A 22,603-nucleotide genomic window follows, 5' to 3' on the forward strand; every position below is an offset into this window, starting at 1 on the left:
GCTTCTTTACAACACCCAGCAAGAGACAGACTCAGCAAATATTTACCAATGGTTTGGTAGATCACTGTGTGCCCTGGCAGCAGTAGCATCACACCCTCAGTAACGGGGGCCTCATTTGTTCTTGTTCCTCCACAGTGTGGGGCTTTGGTTTCCTCAGTGTCTCAGTGATTAACCTGGCCTCTCTCCTGGGAGCCCTCGTCCTGCCGTGCACAGAGAAAGCATTTTTCAGCCGTGTGCTCACGTACTTCATCGCCCTGTCCATTGGAACGCTGCTCTCTAACGCGCTCTTCCAGCTCATTCCAGAGGTGCAGTAGAACAGACAAGCGCGGCTTCCTTCCCCGGGACGCCCGCTGAGCCTTCCGCCGGCATCCTACCTTGCCCTGTGCTCTAGGGCACCTGACAGCTGCCTCCTGACAAATAAACTTCTTCCTCCTAGCAGGGCACACAACTGACTTCTGACTCTGGGTCTCAAGGGCCTTCGCTCACTCCTGGGACACCAGGGCTCCCTCTGCCTGCTCAGGGGATGTCAGGTGCAAGGCTCGAAGCCTCCGCCCGCCTGTCGGGGTCGCAGCCTCGCTGCCTCAGTGCCTCCCCTTGGCTCAACTGGCAGGGCTCCGAGGAAAGCTGCGACCGGCGGTCTCCATCCATGCCCCTGGCACTCTGTACCCCTGTTTAGAGGCCTTCACAGTGCTCAGGGGTGGCTGCCGAGAGATTATCCATCTGGAATGAGGCAGAAGGAAAAGAAGTTGCCAGTTGATAAGCAGAGCTGACTTAAAAGATGAGCGATCCTTTTTTTATTTTTTATTTTTTGAAGCAGGCCATAATTCGTAGCAGAGAGAGCCAGACCTAGAAGAAAGACTTCCCACAGAAACAAACACAATGAAAAGAACAAGATAAAGGAACAGGGACACTCCATCCTTCCTGCCTTGCACCTTGACTTTCTCCTGACAGGACTGACTTCCTGGTGCCCTTCCTTGACTGTTTGAAATGTTGTTAATTTTGTTTTTTAATTGTGACCACTGAAGAGCTGAAAAAATAAGTCTCAAGTTGACAGTCTGCCCCCCTTGTCAGGACAGCGGGGAGGTGATTCCGTGGGGCCCTCCCCTGGGGTGGCGGCAGCCGCCTTTCATAAAGCACCTGTGTCTGTGGTCGCCCTGCCTTGCCCGGTCAGCAGACTCGCAGCCAGAGCAGGTACCAAGTGCGGTGCCCAGGCCTGGTCTGCTCCTTCTAAACAACGGGCGAAGAACTCTGATTTAGGATAAACCATTTCAACGTTGTCTCAAAATTCCCCATGAATCTACCAAGCACTTTGCAGGGGAGGCCTTATCTTGGGCTATTTTTTTCAGCTCCAAAAGTCAAATTTGTTAATTTTTTTAATGATTGAGTTAAATGACATACCTCATTGCCTGCTGATTGGAAGTACAGTAATGGCACACACTCCAGCCCTGTGGCTCACCAGGGAGCTCTGTGTTGTCCAGGCTGGAGTGTGTGACACCAGGAAATGGTAGAGGAAATGTTTGCTGTGCAGGGTGACTTGGGAACTCTGTCCTCTATGCTGCAGCCCTCTCAAAACAAAAGGGCTCGCCCCTGCCCTCCCCCACCAAAAGAAAACAGCCTTGAGAAGTTAAGAATCTGGATTGCACGGGCATCGGGCCTCACTTGTTCTCCATCGCCCTGCCCTGCACCTAGTTGTATCTCGTGCACACACCAGACCCAGGCCAGGTGTTGGCACAGGTGCCCGCCTACATGGCACGCGGTGGACACAGGAAGCATCCACAGCAGCATGGCAATCGGTCTCTTCCCAGCTGCTCTGGTTTCCTGTTACAGACAGCCCTCAGACCCAGCGTCTGCTGTCCAGGGCAGCCTCTAGATAGGCCTGCGCTCACCTTGGCTATGTGACTAGGTAGCACCCGCCCTGCCAGTCATCCCATCTGGCAGGCGCAACTTCGGTCACCAAAGGCAGTGGGGGCAGGAGCCACAGAGTTCTAAAGCCATCTTGACTTCCTCTTCATTTCCTCTGAACTGATTGGAAGAAATTGCATCAGACTTGAATCACTAACAAATTTTCTGTTTCTCTCTCCCTCCCTGCTTCTCTCTCTGATTTTCTCTCTCTGTCGCCTTTGTTAATATCCACCCAAACCTTCCTCGTTGCCTCCCCACCCCTCCACCTCCTTCCCCCGCCATGGTGGTGGTCGTGCCATGGGGCACTCACCTCTCCCTTGTCCTGGGTGGGGCTGGCTGTCCCCCGAGGGCAGTGTGGGGATATGGTCTCCTCTGCGTGACCGTCATCTCCCTCTGCTCCCTCCTGGGGGCCAGCGTGGTGCCCTTCATGAAGAAGACCTTTTACAAGAGGCTGCTGCTCTACTTCGTAGCTCTGGCGATTGGCACCCTCTACTCCAACGCCCTCTTCCAGCTCATCCCCGAGGTATGGCAAGCCAGGGCTCCTCACCCAGGAGCACCTTGTCTCCAGGGGACAGCGGGCACAGTGGGAGGACCCTCCAGTCTGATGGAAGGCAGGGAGAGGAGGTCCTTTCCCTTAGGAGAGTGAAGCTAAGACTTAGGCAGACCTGGGAGAGGCAGCATAGCACAGGCTGGAGAGCTGGGTTCAAGTCCAAGCTCCCCCCGTGAACAAGACCTGTGCCTCAGGTGTCACTTCACCTCGCTCTCTTCTGTTTCCTCACAGTGTAAGATGAGGACAGTAATGGGCCCGACCTCATGAGGATGCTGTGTGGGTTACGTGAGGAATATTTGTAAAGTGCCCGGTGCCTAGGAAGTGCTAACTGTTGGTGAAAAGATGTAGTGTAGGTAGATCACTTACAGCTCCTCGTTGAGGGCTTTTAGCACACAACCAGCAAACATCTCCACAGAATCCACGGGCCACAGTAAAAAGATCCATTCTCGGTAGGGCAAAGGTGACCCAGATAGAACCATCTGGCATCACATGCACTGAAGGCACCTTTGTCCCTCAGCCCAAGTTAGTGAGGAAATAGTCCACAAAAGAGGAGGGAGCTCCGACTTTGCGTCAGTTGGACAGATGGCCCTGGAGCGGTTTCATCGGAGTTGTCGTCTCTGCCATGGACCCACTAGACACAGTCAGCATGAGGCACTGTGCCCGGGGTGGTCTGACAGGCCCGGACAGAGCTGGTGGCGAGGCGCAGAGATGACGCCACATGCTGCCTCTGGCATTTTGTTTTCTCAGATGTGGTCCCGTGCTTTCTTAATTGGTCTTAGATAAACTCTGTGATATCCGGAGAACAAGTCATGTTTTGCGTATTGACCAGATAAGGACTCTGACCTGGACCAGAGCCCGGACCCTAGAGGCCAGGGTTTTCATTCCTGAAGCGTGCTCTTGTCCCTGTCACCCGCTATGGCTCTTTGTGGAGCACTGTCAGTTGCTTATTTTTACTCCACTTTTCCTGAAGATGGTTTGACTGTCCTGGAAAGTTGACCCGAATGTGTTGTTTCCACTCTAGAACCTGACCTTTGTGTCTCTTCGAAAACTAGACTAGTGGCTAGGGATTGCTATTATGTCCCTTAAAAGCAGAAAGGAAAACCACTTACCTTTCAGGCAGCCTAGAGTTCCTGGTATTCAGGATCACTTTTCTCCTGGACCTGTTCATGAGGCAGCTGCAACGCATTCTCTTAAGGGGGCAGTTTGCTGTCAGAGCTTGAGCAGCAGATCACAGGACACCTTCCCAGGGCCCCGCCACCAGTCCGGAGCAACCCCAGGATAGGCATCCTTCTGATTGCTTCTCCTGTCTACTCCCCAGTGGATTCTGTCCCCCCTCCCCTCATAATAAATAGAGTTTCCAGAAGGAACTCAAAAACAGAACCCCCCAAATGGACACATGCAGTAACCCCGTCTGCTTTTTTGGCTTTGTGGTCACTGGGAGGTCTGTGGTCAGGAAGATGCCGCAATTCTCAGTATTGACCTGGGGAATGGAGTTCCCATTTTAGAAAGTATAACTATAGTGCCTCCCGTTGTGTTTGCAGGCAGATCGTGCAGGGACATGAGATAACGGTGAAAATAGACACAAGTGCCTTGCCTTTCAGTATGGAATTTGCCAGCAGCACCTAGCAAACGGAGACACAGAGACAGTCCTCACTAAAAGCAAAACAGCTGTCTTCAGCTATTCTTCCTGACAGGAGAGTTCTGAAGATGATCTGTCTTGTGCATCAGAAACTAAGCTAGAGAGACCCTGTTAGGCCTGGTCATGGGACATTCGGGACAAGTCAGGTGTTAGCATTTTCTGGAAAGGAGATGGTAGAGGGCAGTCATCCCCGTGCGCATGCGCCCTTTTACGCAGTCACGGAAGGGGCTGAGACACCAGAGGGGACCTGTGGAGGTGGTTTATTTTCTTAAACTCATTTTCTTTTCCTGGATCCACAGGCTTTTGGTTTCAACCCTCTGGAGGATTACTATGTCTCCAAGTCTGCAGTGGTGTTTGGGGGTTTCTATCTTTTCTTCTTCACAGAGAAGATCTTGAAGATGCTCCTTAAGCCGAAAAACGAGGTGAGGCCCAGTTGTTGGTAAAGGAGACGTGTCTGGGGAAGCGTCCGTCTCCAAAATGCTTGTGTGTCATGGCAGCGTCAGCTCAGCAGCGCTGCAGTGAGCTTGGGAGGAATAAAGCCCACAAGTTTCATGAGTCTACCCCCATTTCTCCTCACAAGAGTAACAGCAGGGGGCAAGGGCGGCCCAGAAACCAGATCTGGCCTTTGTGCCTCCCACTAGACAGTAATGCAGCCCCTCTGTTTTATTCTAAATGACTTCCCTAATGTACTTCCATGCCTTCAGGAGATAAAGGAGGGGCTAGATATAGATATACACTGTGTATGAAGTATGACCACAAAGAAATAAGGCTGATTATTATAGTATAGATCCAGGAGGATGCCTTTCGGACATCTCATAGTCACTCCAAACTAGTTGCTGAGTTGAATAAAATTAGCCACTGCACAGGAGGAGCTATAAACAGTTTGAGCATTGCCGCCTCTGTGGGATGAGTGTGGGTCCTGCGGTCTCTGCTCTGATACCTCTTCTGGGCCAGTCCTTGCATTCACCTTGGCTCAGCTCTAACACTTTCCCTGGGGCTCTGTGTGTGCTGCTGCCTACGTGGTCTCTGGTGATGGGAACGGCGCCTGCCCAGGGTTCGGAGCACTGGCTCAGCAGATCTCAGGAAGTGGTGTGGTTTGGATGAGCATCGCTCTCACTGCTCCTTGTCCCTCCAGCATCATCACGGACATAGTCACTATGCCTCCGAGACGCTTCCCTCCAAGAAGGACCAGGAGGAAGGGGTGACAGAGAAGCTGCAGAATGGGGACCTGGACCACATGATTCCTCAGCACTGCAGCAGTGAGCTGGATGGCAAGGCCCCCATGATGGACGAGAAAGTCATCGTGGGCTCACTCTCTGTCCAGGTCAGTGGGCCATCTGCTGCTGGGTGGTGACCTTTAGGCAGTAGTAGCCTTGATGATTCAGGCCTGCCTTGAACTGTCTTTTTTGTAGGACCTGCAGGCTTCCCAGAGTGCTTGCTACTGGCTGAAAGGCACCCGCTACTCTGATATCGGCACCCTGGCCTGGATGATTACCCTGAGCGATGGCCTCCACAACTTCATCGACGGCCTGGCCATTGGAGCCTCCTTCACTGTGTCCGTTTTCCAAGGCATCAGCACTTCGGTGGCCATTCTGTGTGAGGAGTTCCCACATGAGCTGGGTGAGTGCACGTGCTCCCAACCCTGGCCCACTCAGCTGTCTTGTTATTTGCACCAACACCCTTCCTATGGCCGACTCCTCCCCCATCTTCAAAACACTTGTTGTAATTCATTAATGCGTTCTTTATGTGATGTGAGACTTAACCACTAATTCTTAACAGTTCAATTAATAATGGAAAGTTGGTCATTGAAAATGATAGTGTTTTACAAGGATGTCTGTTTTCCTTCAGCCCCTTATGCTGTGGCTCAGTTTCCTCATCTCTCCATTGGGGAGATGACAGTACCTGCCTCGTTGGTTTATCATGAAGATGAAACGGGAAAATAGTGAAAGAGACTTCCTACGTGCCATATGCTGTTCCTCTAAGTGCTTAGCCTACATCGTTCCTGACATCCTTTTACTCTCCCAAAGTCTGAGATGCATGTTAGAAGTCTGGTGGGTGGAAGAAGCGGATGAGCCAGGGGTTGTTGGGTGGGAAGCCCTTAGTTTTATCAGAGGGACTGTAAAAAGGCTGGACTTTGGAGCCTTGGAGACTCAAGTTCAAGTCCTGGGTTTTCCATTTATTGGCTTATGACTGTGGGCAAGTTACTTAATTTCTCTCAGTCTCAATTTTGTTTCCTAAAAATATCATTCGTTGTGGTAGTGAGGAGGGAAGTGCCTTCTATTTCACCATCAATCAGAAAAGAAATGGGGCTGTTGCTAGTCGGCTGTTTATTATTTTCAGCCTCTCAGCTGGACATACGTGGCCAGCTTTGCAAACAGAGATAAGACAGCTCCCAGACACAGAGAGAACAGGCACTTTCATCTTGTCGCTGCCATCTCGTGTCTGGGCTGTCTGGGTTTTCACCCAGACTTGATGCATACTTTAAGCAGTCTGTCCTCATCATGCTGTCTGTCCTTACCTTCCCCTCTGCCCTCCCCACTCCAGGAGACTTTGTCATCCTGCTCAATGCTGGTATGAGCCTCCAACAAGCGCTCTTCTTCAACTTCCTTTCTGCCTGCTGCTGTTACGTGGGTCTGGCCTTTGGCATCCTGGCCGGCAGTCACTTCTCTGCCAACTGGATCTTTGCACTGGCTGGAGGGATGTTTTTGTATATTTCTCTGGCTGATATGGTAAGTCTTCCTTAATTTATACCCTGGGAAAATGACCAAGCTTGCCTGGGTTACTGAAGTCATTGGATGGGAGGACAGCTGAGGAGACACTGGTTAGCTCGTTTTTGATAACAGCTTTATGGAGGAATCATTCACAAACTACACCATTCACCTGTTTAAGGTGTACAATTCAGTGCTTTTTAGAGGGACATTAGATTTTAGAGAATGAAAAGATTATGTTTCTATTAGCTTAAATCCTTAAAGAAAATGATTACTGAGCTCAATTCCAGGGTCAAAAACATAAGTCTGTAGAACAGTTATGGGGTGAAAAGCATTACCAGCAAGCAGTCTGGATGTACACATTGTACCGTACCCACTAACATTTGGAGTGACCGTTTAAGCAGTTCTGAGGTTCTAGTGAAATACCTGACCTGTCACACCTTGGTGTAACTAACCTTGGTTGCGGGCATGCCATTTTCTTTGGCACATTTGCATGGATTAATTTTTATAGCCTTTGAAAACATTTTTGATGAGATGATGAAAGTAGACCACCAAAATCTAGCCTCACCATAGAAACATTCTAGATTCTCCTTTCTTGTGGGGCGCTCTCCCTAGGGTCAGGATGTTTTTGCAGTACTTGAATTGGAAGGTCTCCTCATTGTTGCCTGCCTTGCTGGCCAGCAGCGAGGGGCCTTGAGTCATAGCTCTGATCTCTGGCCCCTTACACAGTTGCTCAAGCAGTTGCCCAAAGAGGTGACAGTAACATTTTGATGGCAGAAAGATCTTTGCAAGTGTTTTTAAGGGTCACAGTAAAAAGTTTATTTTTATCCAAGCAGTTATTTTTAGCCAGCATCTAAACACATCCAGGACTACATGCATGTATCGTACTCTGTTTTACCTCTATAGTTGTAAAGTACAGTTGACCCTTGAACAGCAGGGTTTGAACTGTGCGGGTTCATGTGTACATGGATTTTTTTTTCGATAAATACACGTACCGCTTTCAGTCTGTGGTTGAGAATCCATGGGTGTTGAGGGCCGACTGTATGCATGTTCTAAGCCATTCTATATAGCGGATTTGAGCATTCGAGTATTTTGGTAGCCATAGTGGGGGCAGAAGTCCTGGAACCAATCCCCCATGATACTGAGGGACAGCTAAGTTTTTAAGGGGGTGAGGCTGAGTTACATGCATATTTTCAGCTACACTAGGGTCAGCAACCCTGACCCCCATGTTGTTCAAGGGTCGGCTATAGTAACCACGTTGGAGAAAAGCTGTTGCATTCAAATTCTAGAGCTATTGCTGTTAATTTTCTTTGTTAAAAAAAACAAACATATATATATATATATATATATATGATATTAAGGATTGTAATAGTCATATGTTATATATTAATTATGTTACTACTACAATATAAATATTAATGAGATGAATATCATAACAGTTATTAGGTATAATATCTATATTGCACTGAATTCTCCTGGACTTACAAGGTTAGGAAAGGAACTGCAGCTCTCTTGGTTTTCTCTCCTTTCTCAGTTCCCTGAGATGAATGAAGTCTGCCAGGAGGATGAAAGGAAGGGCAGCATGTTTGTCCCCTTTGTCATCCAGAACCTGGGCCTCTTGACCGGCTTTGCCATCATGCTGCTTCTCACCATGTATTCGGGACAGATCCAGATCGGGTAGGGCCCTGCGGGAACTGAGGAACTGGACATCGGACCCTGGGCTGTCTGAACCCTGGTCCTTGAGCTCCGCAGCCCTGAAGCGCCTTGGGAGAGACATTTCTGTTAAAAACTGACATGGACTGGATTCCTGCCCTTCAGCGTCAGCTGCTTTTAAAATGCTCTGTCCTAGTAGTAAGCTGCCTTAGACGGTTTCTAGGGGGCACCTCCCCCCTTTCCTCTCCCTCCTTCTCAGAGTGACTTGGGGACCCGAGTATAGCTTAGAAGACAAACCTAATTTTTTTCTCTGGTTACCCTGACCCTTTTCTCTTCGAATCAGTGCTGGGAGATTTTGGATCCTTTGCCCTACAACACAAAAATATAGGCAGCAGTCATAACCTGGTTAGAAATAGCAGAGGTGAATCTATAGTTTGGGGCCCATGAATCTAACTGTGTGTCCTGGACCTCAAGATAACCCATTTTGAAGTGGATTCACCAATTTTTTTACAGAGAAGGTACAGGAGATAGCAGTTCCTCCTGTTTTTTTGGTCAGTTCAATTGCCTGTTCTCTCAAGGAGACCTGAAGTTTGGAATAGACGAGGAGGGCAGGAGGGAGGCGGGTCATCCGGAGTGACTGGGGAAGTGGGGCCCATGTGTGTCCCCATCATGACGGTTACCTGTACCCACTGGGATGCTGATGTCAGTTCTGTGGCTGCACCTGGTGGCTCCTGGCCATCCAGGGGAGCTGGCATCTTGGTTCAGTTGCCTGGACATCCCCCCCACCCCCCCACCCCCCCACCCGCCGCCTTCTTTCAGATCAACACTGATGAGTGGAGGGCAGAGAGGGAAGACATGCAAAACATCAACCGGTTCGCAGAGATTCCCACCTTCCCTTCCCCGCTCCCTTCTTCTGAGACTTTAGCTGCCTCCCTAGAAGCACATTCTGAGCACATTCACGATGCTGGTGTGAGAGGGGACACTGCATACATTTATCTCCCCTGGCCAACGCCTCTGCTGCACAGTGGCAAGTTGACCTGCGGAACTGGAGTACAACTTGTGCTCTTTGACAATGGTGCCAGGAAAGGAATCAGTGCAGACGCCACTTAGGATTTGCTAATTGCATGAATAAAAGCACGAATAATAGAAGTCTGAGGTGTAAGGTCCAGAACTCCATTGGGCTCTGCAGATGTGTGCAGAGCAGAGGACCTGCCAATGGCCCTGTGAGTGGGTTTTCAACGGTACAATCTCAGTTACCCTTCCTTCCTCACCCCAGACGAGGAAGGACGAGTCCTGTATTGAAAATTAATTGCTCTAACACTCTTCAGAAAGTGGATGGATAGACCTGTCTGTGAGACTGGAGGCCGGCCTCAGGCACTGGGGAGCCTTCTCCTCAGAACTTGGGCTTCAGGGGGAGCTGATCTCCAGGTTCACTAGGTGAATTGATTTATTATTATCATATTGATAATGTGAGATTCTTTAGCCACTTTGGGGAGCCAGTTTCCCCAAAAGCCTTTCTCCATGGTGCCCACAGCTGCAGCCCCGGGGTTGTGTCCACAAACTGTGATGTGTGCATGACCCGCGAGTGCTGGTTCTTTGCCAACACCTGTGAGCTTTTCTCTCCTTACCCAGAAAAACTTCCCACCACACAGTCATTAAAAGCAGCCTCTGTTTTTTTCTTCTTGGGAAGCATCCCTCAAACCGGGAATAGTCTCGAAAAGAACTTGAGTAGGAAAATTGCTGTTGATGCTTTATAAGTGTTTCTCCTTCTCTCAACTGTTGACTTTGGTAGAATGAGCTGAAGAAGGCAAACAGTTATCAATATTCTAGATTAAATTCTAGGACTGTCTCCTGATAGGATTATGGTCCAGTTTTACCAAAGAACCAATTCCTTGAATGTTGGAATCTAACTTTATGTTATATTGTTATTATTATTGTTATTGTTACTGATTCTTCATCTTTTCTGTTTTATTTTTCTCAAATTGCTTTCAGGAGCTAGCAGAAGATAACACTCAATCTTTAAGACTTGAGAAGATTTGCTTTCCTTAATTCACATTGATATATTAAATTTATGATTTTAGCATTCCCTATAGATTACTCCTTACAAATACAATTATTCTTGGAGTAAAACACTAAGTTAGGGTTAGTTGGTTTTTAGTCTTAGAAGAGCTCAAAAATATAATCTTTAACAAATTAAAAAATACAATATGAAGTATAGGGTGCTTTCCCTTTCTGTGCACATCGATATGAAGAACCTTCCTTTCATAGACAGCTGCCTCAAAGGGAAATTCTGTTTAAACTGTAATTAGTTCAGAGGCCAGTCCTGGCTAGAGCTGAGGAGGCAGGGAAACACTCAATTCATGCAACTGATTGTATGTTGCCATTGGCAGCAGACTTGCCTCATGGGTCGAAAATGTGGCGATTTCATTTTAAGTGTTGGATTTGCTGGTTTAAAAGCATTTGTACATGAGAAGTCTGAGGGGTAGAGAATTTTGAGGACGTTGGTACCCCTGGCATTCGCATCTTCGACCCCTCTGTTCCCAGATGGACCAGCTTCTATTAACAACAGCAGGGAAAGGCTGTGTCCCATGCAGGAGCCGTGTTCCAGGAGTGGGGCTTCTGCTGCTTCTTGCCCTGCCCCTTCATGCAGGTTGCCTTCCACCTCTGCTCCCAAAAGCCTTTGTGTCTAGTGTCACCTGGGGGCTTTCCTTCATTGATCCTTCACCCAGGTTTAGAAAAAGAAGGCTTCTCTCTTTGGGTTTCCTAAGATCTGTTTTTAGTAAGTCCTCTTCCAGAGAGGTGTTAAAACGCTGCAAATCTGCTTAAAAACAAAAAGTTGTCTGATTTTTTGCAAGAGAGGTTAGGTTTTTATTGTTCATCTTTCCTTTTACAGTTCTGCAGTTCCATCATAGTATTTTTAAAAATAACTCAGGAGTTAGAAGGATGAACTAGAAGAGAAAATAACTTAAGTTATATGGACTTTAAATGTTTTATTTGTAAGATTCTATAAATAAAGCTATATTCTGTAACTGTTGAATCCTAAGTGGGATCTTTTGCAATAATGCGGGTGCAGTGAGGTCTGTTCAGCACAAGGTGGCGATGGTGTCTCACATACTTAGAGGCTGTATTTTACTGGTCCAGCTTATATTTGGAGAGATTTTCGGAGGAACTTAAATATCATAACATGCCCACTTAAATGATTAATTTTTCTTTTGTGGGGCCCATGACTTCACGGAACTGTGGTGTTTCCTAAGAAGAGTTTTCCATCACATTTTCCCCTTGTTATAAATCCATAATTTTAAACTTGAGGAGTACATTTGGTTCATGTGAACCACATCTCCTGTATGTCTTACAGGTGAAAGCCCTGTCATAAGATTTAAAATTATAATTTATGTTTAGTCATAGGAACAGGAATTTGACACTAAAATTAGCAATAAGATAAGAGAATTGATGTGATCTTACTACTACATACATTAGAGGCTCCCAATGCCTATTGCTGAGTCCTTCCACTTTTTAAAACTCATGAGAAATACATTAAGTGGCTCATATTGGTCTTTTTAGGTTACATTAACTAGCTACTATATTAGACTACCATCTGCTGTTCAAAATGACATTCACTCCATCCTTTGGCGCCTCCCTACACATACCTGTTACTGAAATTGAATTGTAATTGCTGTTGTCTTGACACACCGTGTTCCTTCTTGGGTGAAGCTGTAGCTGGTTGCCTTCTGTGATTTCAGTACTTGCCACCCAGAAGGAATGAATGAAAGGACCAAATGAAGTGCCTGTAAGTTCTGTGTTTGTGAACATGCTCTTTTTTTCCCACTGCAGCAGTTCCTGCTCTGTTTTCCTGTCTTTAGTGTTGGTTTTGCTTATGTCTTGTTACCTGGTCGTTCTTCATTTGGAAACAGAGCTTTGAGAGAGGCAACTATGGCTCATATAGAACAGAGCTAGGCAAAGTAAACAGGTCATTAAGAGGATTAAAACTTTGATCTTAGCCATGTCTTTGTAATACTCTTGACCAGCAAAGCCCTTTAGGACATTTTGGGTGCAAGGGGAATGGCCTGCATGCCCTTCTGTAACATGCAGTGATGCCAAGATATGATTTGAGCAAACTCCATTTCAAGGAATAATAAAGACACTAAATGTGGACACAGGGCTTTTGAGTTGTGGGGGAAAAAATGCTCGTCTTTCAAGAATCTGGTGTGAAATACCTAGATTTCTGAAGGATACGTTTGAATTCCATCAGAAATAAATCCCTTTCATCCTTCTAGAATAAAATGAATTGCATTCTGTTTTAAAGTACCAAAACTTGGTGTTTGGAAAAGATCCACAGGTCCTTATCAGCCTTTAGCTAAGTATGCTTAGTGCCAAAACCCATGTTTCTTTCCAACATCACAACCCCTTCTTGCCAGATGTCTATTTCGGATTTATGTTAAATGAAGGAAGGGAGTTCACAGGGACTGCCCTTCCCGTATAACAGCAATCTTTGACCCGGCAGTGGGCGGGATTCCAAGGTGGTAGCATTAATTTTAGTTAAGGAATAACCCAAAATGTCCTCACTCTGGCAATCATAAGCCAAGAAGTGGTTCTTCCACTAGGCTCTGGATTTTTCCCCCTCTATCTGTGATTTGCTTACAGACCTTTGGAACATGGAGGTTGCCTAAGAATAAACTTAGGCAATAATCACACAGGTTTGGTTTGTTTTTTTCCTAAATACACATATAATAGCCATCAGGAAATTCCTAGTGGAGGCCCCAACAAATCTTTTGATGAAGTAATTCTAAATGTAAAAGCGCTCTTAAACTATGTATCATCCTGCATTTGGTACTTTTGTTTCTTTTGGCAAGAAAACATTTATTTAACATGGAAGGTGGGGTATTAATGGTCTCAGTGTAGATGGGGTGGTAGGGAGACAACCAGAGGGGTTTCTTCCCTGGAGTAAGAGGCTGTTCTGGCTCCAGGCTGAGGTATGGGGAGCAGACTGAGGGGACAGGAAGTGTCCTGTACACATCCTTGGAACCACAGTCCAGACTCACCCAGTCAGTCACCAAAGCACAAATCAAATAAGGTGTAACGCTGGGGTTGGGAGATGTGGAACAGGAAGGCACCCAATGCCCAGGTCTGGCCCACCTTCTGGCCCGACCTGCCTTCTGGCCAGACCCTATGAGACCGGCAGCGCCCCTGTGCAGCAACTGGAGGTAGCATAGGTCTTAAAGCAGTGGTTCCCAGCATTGGCCACCATCACATGGCCATCTGAGGTCAGCACCAGTCCCTGTGGGCCCTACACTGGCTCTAGATGTGTTGCTGTAGGACAGGAAGGAGCCAGATCTGTTGCGTACCTGGATGTGGCTGTTGCCCAGGTAAGCTACAGGATGTTCCTATTGGAGTCCACCACTACACCCATGGGGGAGCTGAACTGACTGTTTCCCTCACCATGGGAGCCAAATATGAAGAGGAACTCTGCTGGCACTATACACCTTTAATGAGTGGCTATGGAATCCATCACTATAATCTCATTCTTCTTCTTCACAACCATAGAATGGGGTCCAGTCATCCAGGGCCCCACAGCCCCAAACCTGGCCAACCAGCTTGTCATTAGCTGGAAGGTGAAGACACATTGACTTGTCAACTACAATGGTATGTCCATTTAGGTTTAGGGCCACTCCCTGGGGGCCCATGGGACCACTTGCTCTAATCTTGGTCTTGAACTTGCCCTCTGGGAAAGGGATGCTGACCCAATGGTTGATATTGTCTGCCACTATAATGTCCTCATTGGTGTCCACCGTCACACCTGTGGTGTGCTGCAGCTGCCCAGGTTGAGTGCCCTCGGATCCCAAAGCAGAACATGGAGAAAGCCTTCATTGGAGAAAACCTGGATATGTTGGTTGTTGCTGTCTACTACCACTATGTGGCCCTACCTGTGAACTGGTGAATTCACCTTTCTTCCTCCCACAACTGTCAATGTCTTCAGTAGGACTGTACTTCCATTTGCCACCTGACACCCCTGCTGTATTTAGAGCTGGGACCACACACCACTGACTGGGGCATGTGGCACCTGAGCAGCAGAGAGTGAACTCAAGGGAGCAGGACGCTGAACACAGGGCAAGCATGCTGCTGAGCTATTTTTAAATGCATCAAATTTTAAGAATGACACCTAAATCCAGTGAAAACTTTTTTACAAAACATGATGTTAACCTTGTGGGTTGTAAGGGGAAAAAAACCCCAACTAGCTCAATAAAGAAGTCACTTCTCCCTTAAGATGAAGAATCAGGTCTTAATTACAGATGCTAGTAAGGAAGGGAAGAAAAAAAAATTTTAAGTATATTTTACTGATTACGTTGCTACAGTAGTCCCAATTTTTCCCCCTTTGCTCCCCTCCATCCATTATCTCCCTTCCCTCCAGCAATCCCACCCCCCTTAGTTCATATCCATGGGTCATGCATATAAGTTCTTTGGCTTCACCCTTTCCTATATTATTTTTAACTTCCCCCTGTCTATTTTGTACCAGCCAATTGTGCTTCTTGATCCCTGTACCTTTTCTCCATTTCTCCTCCTCCTCCCTCCCAGCTGATAACCCTCCAAATGATCCCCATACCTATGATTCTGTTCCTATTCTGGTTTTCTTTTTTTTAGATTCAGTTGATAATTGTGAGTTTGTTGTCATTTTAATGTTCATAGTTTTGATCTTCTTTTTCTTAAGTCCCTTTGACATTTCATATAATAATGGCTTGGTGATGATGAACTCCTTTAGCTTACCTTGTCTGGGAAGCACTGTATCTGCCCTTCCATTCTAAATGATAGCTTTGCTGGATAGAGTAATCCTGGTTGTAGGTCCTTGCTTTTCATCACTTTGAATACTTCTTGCCAGTCCCTTCTTGCCTGCAAAGTTTATTTTGAGAGATCAGCTGACAGTCTTATAGGCACCCCTTTGTACGTAACTCTCTGCTTTTCTCTTGCTGCTTTTAAGATTTTCTCTTTATCTTGAACCTTTGGCATTTTAGTTATGATGTGTCTTGGTGTGGTCCTCCTTGGGTCTAGCTTGTTTGGGACTCTCTGTGCTTCCTGGACTTGTATGTCTATTTCTTTTGCGAAATTTGGGAAGTTTTTCTTCATTATTTTTTCATATAAGCTTTTAATTTCTTGCTCTTCCTCTTCTCTTTCTGGCACCCCTATGATTCGGATATTGGTACGTTTAAAGTTGTCCAGAGGTTCCTAAGCCTCTCGTCCATTCTTTTCAATTCTTGTATCCTCATTCTCTACTGGTTGACTTTTTTTCTTCCTTATGTTCCAAATCATTGATTTGAATCCCGGTTTCCTTCCCTTCACCTTTGGTTCGTGTGGATTTTCTTTCATTGCATTTAGCGTAGCCTTCACTTCTTCCTTTATGTGTTTGCCGTACTCAAGCATATCTTTCAAGTCTGTGAGCTTGTTTATCACCAGTGTTTTGAACTCTATGTCTGTTAGGTTTGCTATCTTCTTGTCTGTTAGGTTGGCTATCTCCTCATCGCTTAGTTCTCCCACTGGAATCTTGATCCGTTCCCCCTTTTGGACCATACCTCTCTGTCTCCTCATTTTGACAGGCTCCTGTGTTTGTTTGCCTCTGTGACTTAGGTAGAGCTGTCGCACCTGTTATGTTGTAGGGGCGGAGCCTTCGGTATTCATTAGTACATGGTGACCCGTCTCACCACGTTGTGGTGCTGTATATGGAGGAGGGGTCAGAGAAGGGACAATGCCACTTGCTCAGCACTCATCCCTTTTCCAAGCACTTCTCCTTCTTCCTGTATGGGACTGGTGCCTTTGTTGCCCTGGCCATCATTCCCAGAGTGGGAGGGTCTGTGGACGTTCTAGGACGATGGGGGCTTTTTAAAGAAGCAGACTACTGAGAGACCAGAAGTTTCTTCCTCCACCCCAACCCCCATAGGTTTGCACAGAAGTAATGAGGCTTTATTTTCCCAGTGCTGGAAACATGAGCTGTGTGGTCTGGTCTGGTGCTAAGAGTGCTCCCCAGGTTGTCCTCTCTACTTTTTAAAACATGTGACTGCACTTTCTACCGGCCTGCCACCACCGCTGCTGCTGCTGCTGCTGTTGCCACCACACCTCGTCCTCTCTGCCCTGGCTCCGCCCTTCCTACCTGTCTGGATGAGTATTTCTTCTTTATATCTTTGTTTGTTGGACTTCCATGCAGCTTGATTTTCTGGAACTTCTGGTTGCCTCTAGTTTTGAGGCAGTTGTATTCCTTAGTTGTGGAAGGAGATACAGCGTGTCTGTCTGGCTCCATCTTGGCTGGAAGTCAGGAAGAAATCTCTTTGATCTCCTGTATCCTCCAAGAATGGGAGATTCTTTTAAGCAGCATATTTCCTATAACTTCTGGAGGGTAATACAAAGCTCATTTGAAGCCCGTGTCTGGTTGTATACTATAGACAGGTTTCTTTGACAGTAATATCTCATGCTGCCCAATTCACACGCTTTAAATATTTTGCAGTAATTCTCCAAATAATGCAATTATCCCCACCCCCTTCTTTTGAAAATCACATGAGGAGAGAGAAGCTTAGATTTTTCTTTTCTAGAAGAACTGATTATTTAAAAAATTAAATTGTTTTTTCAATCTAAGTATCCTAACTAAAAAGGTAGATAAAATCTAAACATTAGCGATCTCACCATTGTTTTCATTTGGCCTTAGGGTGTGTTATATTTATTTGCACAAATCTCTTTTTCTAGTTATGCTCTACTTAGGCTTTTAGAAAACTGTTTTTCATTCCTTTGTACATACATTAAAATTTGGCTTGAAAACTGCCTTGATCTAGCTGATAGTAATATTTTTTTCATTGGAAATTTTAAGGCAGCCTCATAAGCAAATTTAAATACAAAAGTTCTTAGAGGCCCTGGCCGAATGGCTCCATTGGTTAGAGCACCGTCCTGATGCACCAAGGTTGCAGGTTCAGTCCCCAGGCAGAACACACACAAGACTCAACCAGTGAATGCATCAATAAGTGGAACAAAGAATCAATGTTTCTCCACCCTCCCTCTCAATCAATACATTAAAAAAATTTTTTTAAAGAAAGTTCTTAGAAAAGTGTTTAAGTTTGGTGTGTTTAGAAGCAAATAAAGATAAACAAGAGTAAATGCAAACTTACTAGCCCAGGGCTCTGGGTGAAAGAGCACAGGACCCTGAGTCCAAAAGAATGAATTTGTGTCCATTCCATCATTGCCTGGCTGTGTGAAGTCTGATAACATATTTAAACTCTCTGCACCTCAGTGTCTGTCTATGAGGTAGGAATGATCACTTCTATACTACCTATCTCCATAAGTGTAATAAGAACTACATGTGTGAGCAAGTGCTTTATAAATTAAAACTCTATGCCAGTGGTAATGAACATTCTGTTGTTTGGATTCCTTTGAGAATCTGGAAAACACATGCTTTCCCACACATTTCTCATCACCCCCCAAGGCACTTATAAATATCCTGAAACTCATCATTTCATTTACAGCTGGGAGCAGAGTAGGGAGGAAATTATCTGAAACCCTTGCACCACGGGTTAAGAACCTCTGCTCCAGACAAGAGTAAGATGATACTCGTTCATTTAACAAATGACCAAGTTCCAACTTTGTGATAGGTACAGCATGACCATGGCAGCGAATAAGACAAAGTGCTCCCCTTAAGGAGTGGGGGTAGACACATGTAAACAAGGCCGCTACGTCTGAACTGTACCAGGCACCGGGGAAGAGATTTGAGCTGAGTTCAAAGTAGACAGGAGCCAGCCCACTCTTGGAAAAGGAGGAGATATTGGGCAGGGGGGGGGGGGGGTTTCAGCTGAAGAATGAGACAAATCAGATTTATGTTTCAAGTATAGAAAGATCTGTTGTATGGAAAATGGCCTGCAGGGGGAGCAAGTTGTCAGGATACGGTGTGTGAGGAAGAGCTTCCTTCCCCCGCCCTGCCCCGGCTACGTTTTTGTCCCAGGTAACTTGATGACTGCTAGTGCCCATTCCCTGTGGCATCTTACCTGTGGAGTGCCCGAGCCTGGGCATGAGCGAGGTATTATATTCCATTATCCTAGGCTGTACTGTGTTATGTAGCCAGTAATGACTGTCACCACTTTCTCTTGCTTTGTAATGATGCAAACAATAGTAGGGCGTGGTGGTGGCTTTGGGGCTCCCCAATCTTTGTCACAGTTCTTACGGTAGTGGCTTTCCCCAGGAAGGCCAATGAAGGCACATTATTAAGAGATTTATACACTGCTCCCCACATGGCCTGGATATCAACCTGTAATACATAGTTATCAGTCAGCAGAACTTTTATTAGCACTTCTTACAAGCCTCTAAAGAGAGCATTAATTTGATATCAGGCTCTTAGTGGTAGAATATTGCTTTGGGCCATGTTTTTCCAATTACAACAAATATATATTTTAAAATCTGGATTTGCTCATTATTTTAGACCTTAAGACTGGGGGGGGGGGGGCGGGTATGGTGAGGTTCCCAGATCCTAAAAATCGGGGTTGTATGCTTCATACTGCTATCTAAACATCCTTAAACAGCGCATTTCTCTTGGCCCCTTCACCTCCATCCTTCGCCCTCCACCTACCCCCAGTTTGTCTTACCAGCTACTGCAATAGTGAATTGAGGTGGCGTGAGTCAGCTGAGACACCTACCTCATTGACACCTTTGTCTTCTGTAAAAAATGGTGTTACCCTGGCTGGTGTGGCTCTGTGGATTGAGTGCCGGCCTGCAGACCAAAAGGTCATCGGTTCAATTACCAGTCAGGGCACATGCCTGGGTTGCAGGCCAGGACCCCAGTTGGGGGCGTGCAAGAGGCAGCCAATCGATGTTCTCTCTCAGAGCGGTGTTTTTTTCCCATCTCTTTTTTCCTCCTTTCCCTGCCCTCTAAAAATAAATTAAAAAAAAAATTTTTTTTAAAGAATGGTATTGTTGTGGCTACAACCATCTCCTTCCTCCCGCTCCCTTCTTTCCATTAAAGTCAATTATTTTTTTGGGGAAAAAAAAAAGACTGTGTGTGGTAGGGGAAGGGGGTGATCCATGCCAAGGTAATTCAGTCAAAATTAAAGGCACTCATAGGAAAATATGGGTAAAATGATGTCCATACAATATGTATTACTAATAAATATAGTGCTTTTCATATAAAATTAGAGATTATACACTATAAAATACCTTTGTTCTGTATGGTTATTTTAGAAATGCTCATTTTACTCTAGTTTTAAAAATATTCTAATGTTCTCTTGCCTGCTGCATTTGACACAGAAGTTTAGTATTTAATGGCTTCATGCAAATAGAAACCGAAGCCTGGTAGAAACTAGGATTCTCTGTGCTTTTGTTAAATTAAAAGCATTCATAATTATTTCTCAGAAGAGCTGGTCATTAATTAAGATTTCTGAAGTGCTTAGGGAGTTTCATAAGGAAATACACCAAGTCTCACAAGCCCTGCTAGATGGAAATCTAGATTTGAAGAAATAATTAGAAATGTCTATTAAACGTGAGTCTAGGTAACTTCAAATATTTAGTCAATTCTAACCATTGCAGAAAGTAAAAGGAAAGAGAGTCAGATTCACCAATTAGATGAAAATATAACCATCCCTGTACCACCTGGTGGAGAGTGGTACAGCTGAGTGAAGCAGAACTCCCCAGCTGTTGTTGGGGACTGTCAATAGGATGACTAAAAATGTCACCACCACCGATAAAGTGAAGTCCTATTCATTTAAAAAAAAATGGATGAGGAGCTTAATTAGTTTTCTTCTTTTCATATTTTCATTGAGTGGCTCTACATGTTTTGTTTTGATCAGATAACTCAGTCAGAAAGTCCCCCAAATGAATATTTAACACTTCTGGAAACAAGCCTGGACAATAGGCCTTTTATTTTTTTGCACCTAATTATAAAGTAATACTTTCTCACCATAGAAAAATTGTAAAATACAGAAAATTACTGTTTGTTTTTTATAAGTCACTCTTAAACACACCACCAAGAAATGGCTACAGTTAACATTTTTTTCTCTTCAGAGCATGCTCCATAAGGGTATGGACTACGTTTATTTTATTCTTAAGATTTTATTTATTTTTAGAGACAGGGGAAGGGAGGGAGAAAAAGAGGGAGACAGCAATGTGTGGTTGCCTCTCACATGCCCCCAACTGGGGACCTGGCCCACAACCCAGGCAGGTGCCTTGACTGGGAATTGAACCAGCAACCCTTTGGTTCACAGGCCAGCACTCAGTCCACTGAGCCACACCAACTAGGCCCTGAATTATGTAGATTTTAGTTCATCACTGTATCCCTACTACCTAGCACAGTGCCTGGCACAGTCAGCACCTAATTAATATTTACTAAATGAGTGAATATATTAATATTTTCTACTAATCTTTTTATGTGCATTTGCTTCTTTGCTAACAAAATGGGATCCCTACTGTACATGATTATATTCTAGCTTTTTCACTTTTTATTACCCTCTGAGGCTTTTCTCATATCAAATATCCTAATCTAAAATATGATGATTTTTTCATAAGGCATAATATTCCATCCAATAAGATACTTTATTTAACCCTGGCTGGTTTGGCTCAGTGGATTGAGCGTCGGCCTGCGAGCTAAGTGTCGCTGGTTCGATCTTCCAGTCAGGGCACATCAGAGAAGGAAAACTCTGATTCCAAAAAACCTCCACTGCCTTGCGGCATACCTCTTCAGGGGAAAGGCTAAGGGAGTAAACCCCGACAGAAAATCCGGAGCCGGAGTCCCTAAGGTGGTTTGACGTTGTAGTCAACACCGGCAACTCCTGCGGCGCACCTGAAGCCAAGCTGTATTGACTCCGTCTTTCCCTTGGACCCTTCAGCTGCGAAGAGAGGGGGGGTCTGCTGCATGGGCAACAGCAGACCCTCCATATCACCCTGCCCAGGCTCTGTAGCTTCAGCTTCACTGGAGAGGACACTCCAGCGTCATCGCAAGATGTCGATTCAACACGGGAGGAGACAGATACCGTATCACTCCCGAGTCGGACTGCACAGCCATTCTCGGTGGTGCATATAGACTCTTAAGAAGCTACACCATCATCTCTCGAGGCTCTGTAGCTTCAGCTTCACTGGAGAGGACACTCCAGCGTCATCGCAAGATGTCGATTCAACACGGGAGGAGACAGATACCGTGTCACTCCCGAGTCGGACTGCACAACCATTCTCGGCGGTGCAGATAGACTCTTAAGAAGCTACACCATCGTCTCTAGAGACGGACGGCTGCTGAAGATACTTTATTTAATCACTTTTCTATGCAAATGAAATCATATACTCTTTGCATAACACAGGTTTGAACTGCATGCCACTCATATAGATTTTTTTCAATAAATACTGTAAATGTATCTTCTCATGATTTTAATAACATTTCTCTTACTTTAGTGTAAGAATACAATCTATATAATACATAAAACATACAAAATATGTGTTCATTGACTGTTTATGTTGTCAGTAAGGCTTCCAGTCAACAATAGGCTATTAGTAGTTAAGTTTTAGGGAGCCAAGAGTTATACAAGAATTTCAACTGCACAAAGTCAGTGCCCCTTTCCTCTACATTGTTCAAGGGTCAGCTGTAATATGTATTATTTTGAGTCTATTTTTTTTTTTTAAGATTTTATTCATTTATTTTTAGAGAGAAGGGAAGGGAGGCCTGTCCCGCAACCTAGGCATGTGCCCTGACTGGGACTGGAATTGGAGACCCTTTGGTTTGCAGGCTGGTGTTCAACCCACTGAGCCACACCAGCCAGGCTGGTGTCTTGTTCTTTTGTTCACCATGTTTTTGAGATTCATCCATATTGTTGCATGTATCAGTAATTATTTTTCTTTTATTAGCTGAGCAGTATTCTATTATTTGGATAATTATTGTTGTTGGGTAAAGTACCTAAGAGTAGAATTACTGAGTCATAGAATAGGTGTATATTTAACTTTATAAGAAACTTACAGCTCTGGCCAGGCAGCTCAGTTGGTTACAATGTCATGCTGATACACCAAGGTTTCTGCGTTTGATCTATGGTCAGGGCACATCCAAGAAGCAACCAGTGAATGCATATAAGTGGAATGATAAATTGATGTTTCTCTTTCTTTTCCTCCCTCTATCGCTCTCCCCCTTCCTCTCTCTAAAATCAATAAATTAAATTAAAAAAT

At 45.3% G+C, this 22,603-nt stretch overlaps 1 protein-coding gene across 3 annotated transcripts in view; it reads left to right on the plus strand.

Annotated features, from left to right (window-relative positions):
- The window catches only part of SLC39A14 (solute carrier family 39 member 14), a 39,773-nt gene extending 30,546 nt beyond the window's left edge, over nt 1-9,227 (plus strand). For 2 of the 3 annotated variants that reach the window (XM_090290119.1, XM_090290117.1), the window contains exons 4-9: nt 2,256-2,425; nt 4,391-4,513; nt 5,227-5,415; nt 5,504-5,711; nt 6,636-6,820; nt 8,334-9,227. In XM_090290119.1, the coding sequence (XP_090146245.1) occupies nt 2,256-2,425; nt 4,391-4,513; nt 5,227-5,415; nt 5,504-5,711; nt 6,636-6,820; nt 8,334-8,480 (1,022 nt within the window). In that variant the 3' untranslated portion in view covers nt 8,481-9,227. Of the gene's footprint in view, nt 1-135; nt 306-2,255; nt 2,426-4,390; nt 4,514-5,226; nt 5,416-5,503; nt 5,712-6,635; nt 6,821-8,333 lie in introns of all 3 variants that reach the window. The other variant, XM_090290118.1, reaches the window with a different exon arrangement.
- Nucleotides 9,228-22,603: the final 13,376 nt, after the last annotated feature.

The sequence above is a fragment of the Furipterus horrens genome, unplaced genomic scaffold, assembly GCF_987537825.1.
Source record: "Furipterus horrens unplaced genomic scaffold, mFurHor1.1.pri manual_scaffold_10, whole genome shotgun sequence".
NCBI classification, from domain to species: Eukaryota; Metazoa; Chordata; class Mammalia; order Chiroptera; family Furipteridae; genus Furipterus; species Furipterus horrens.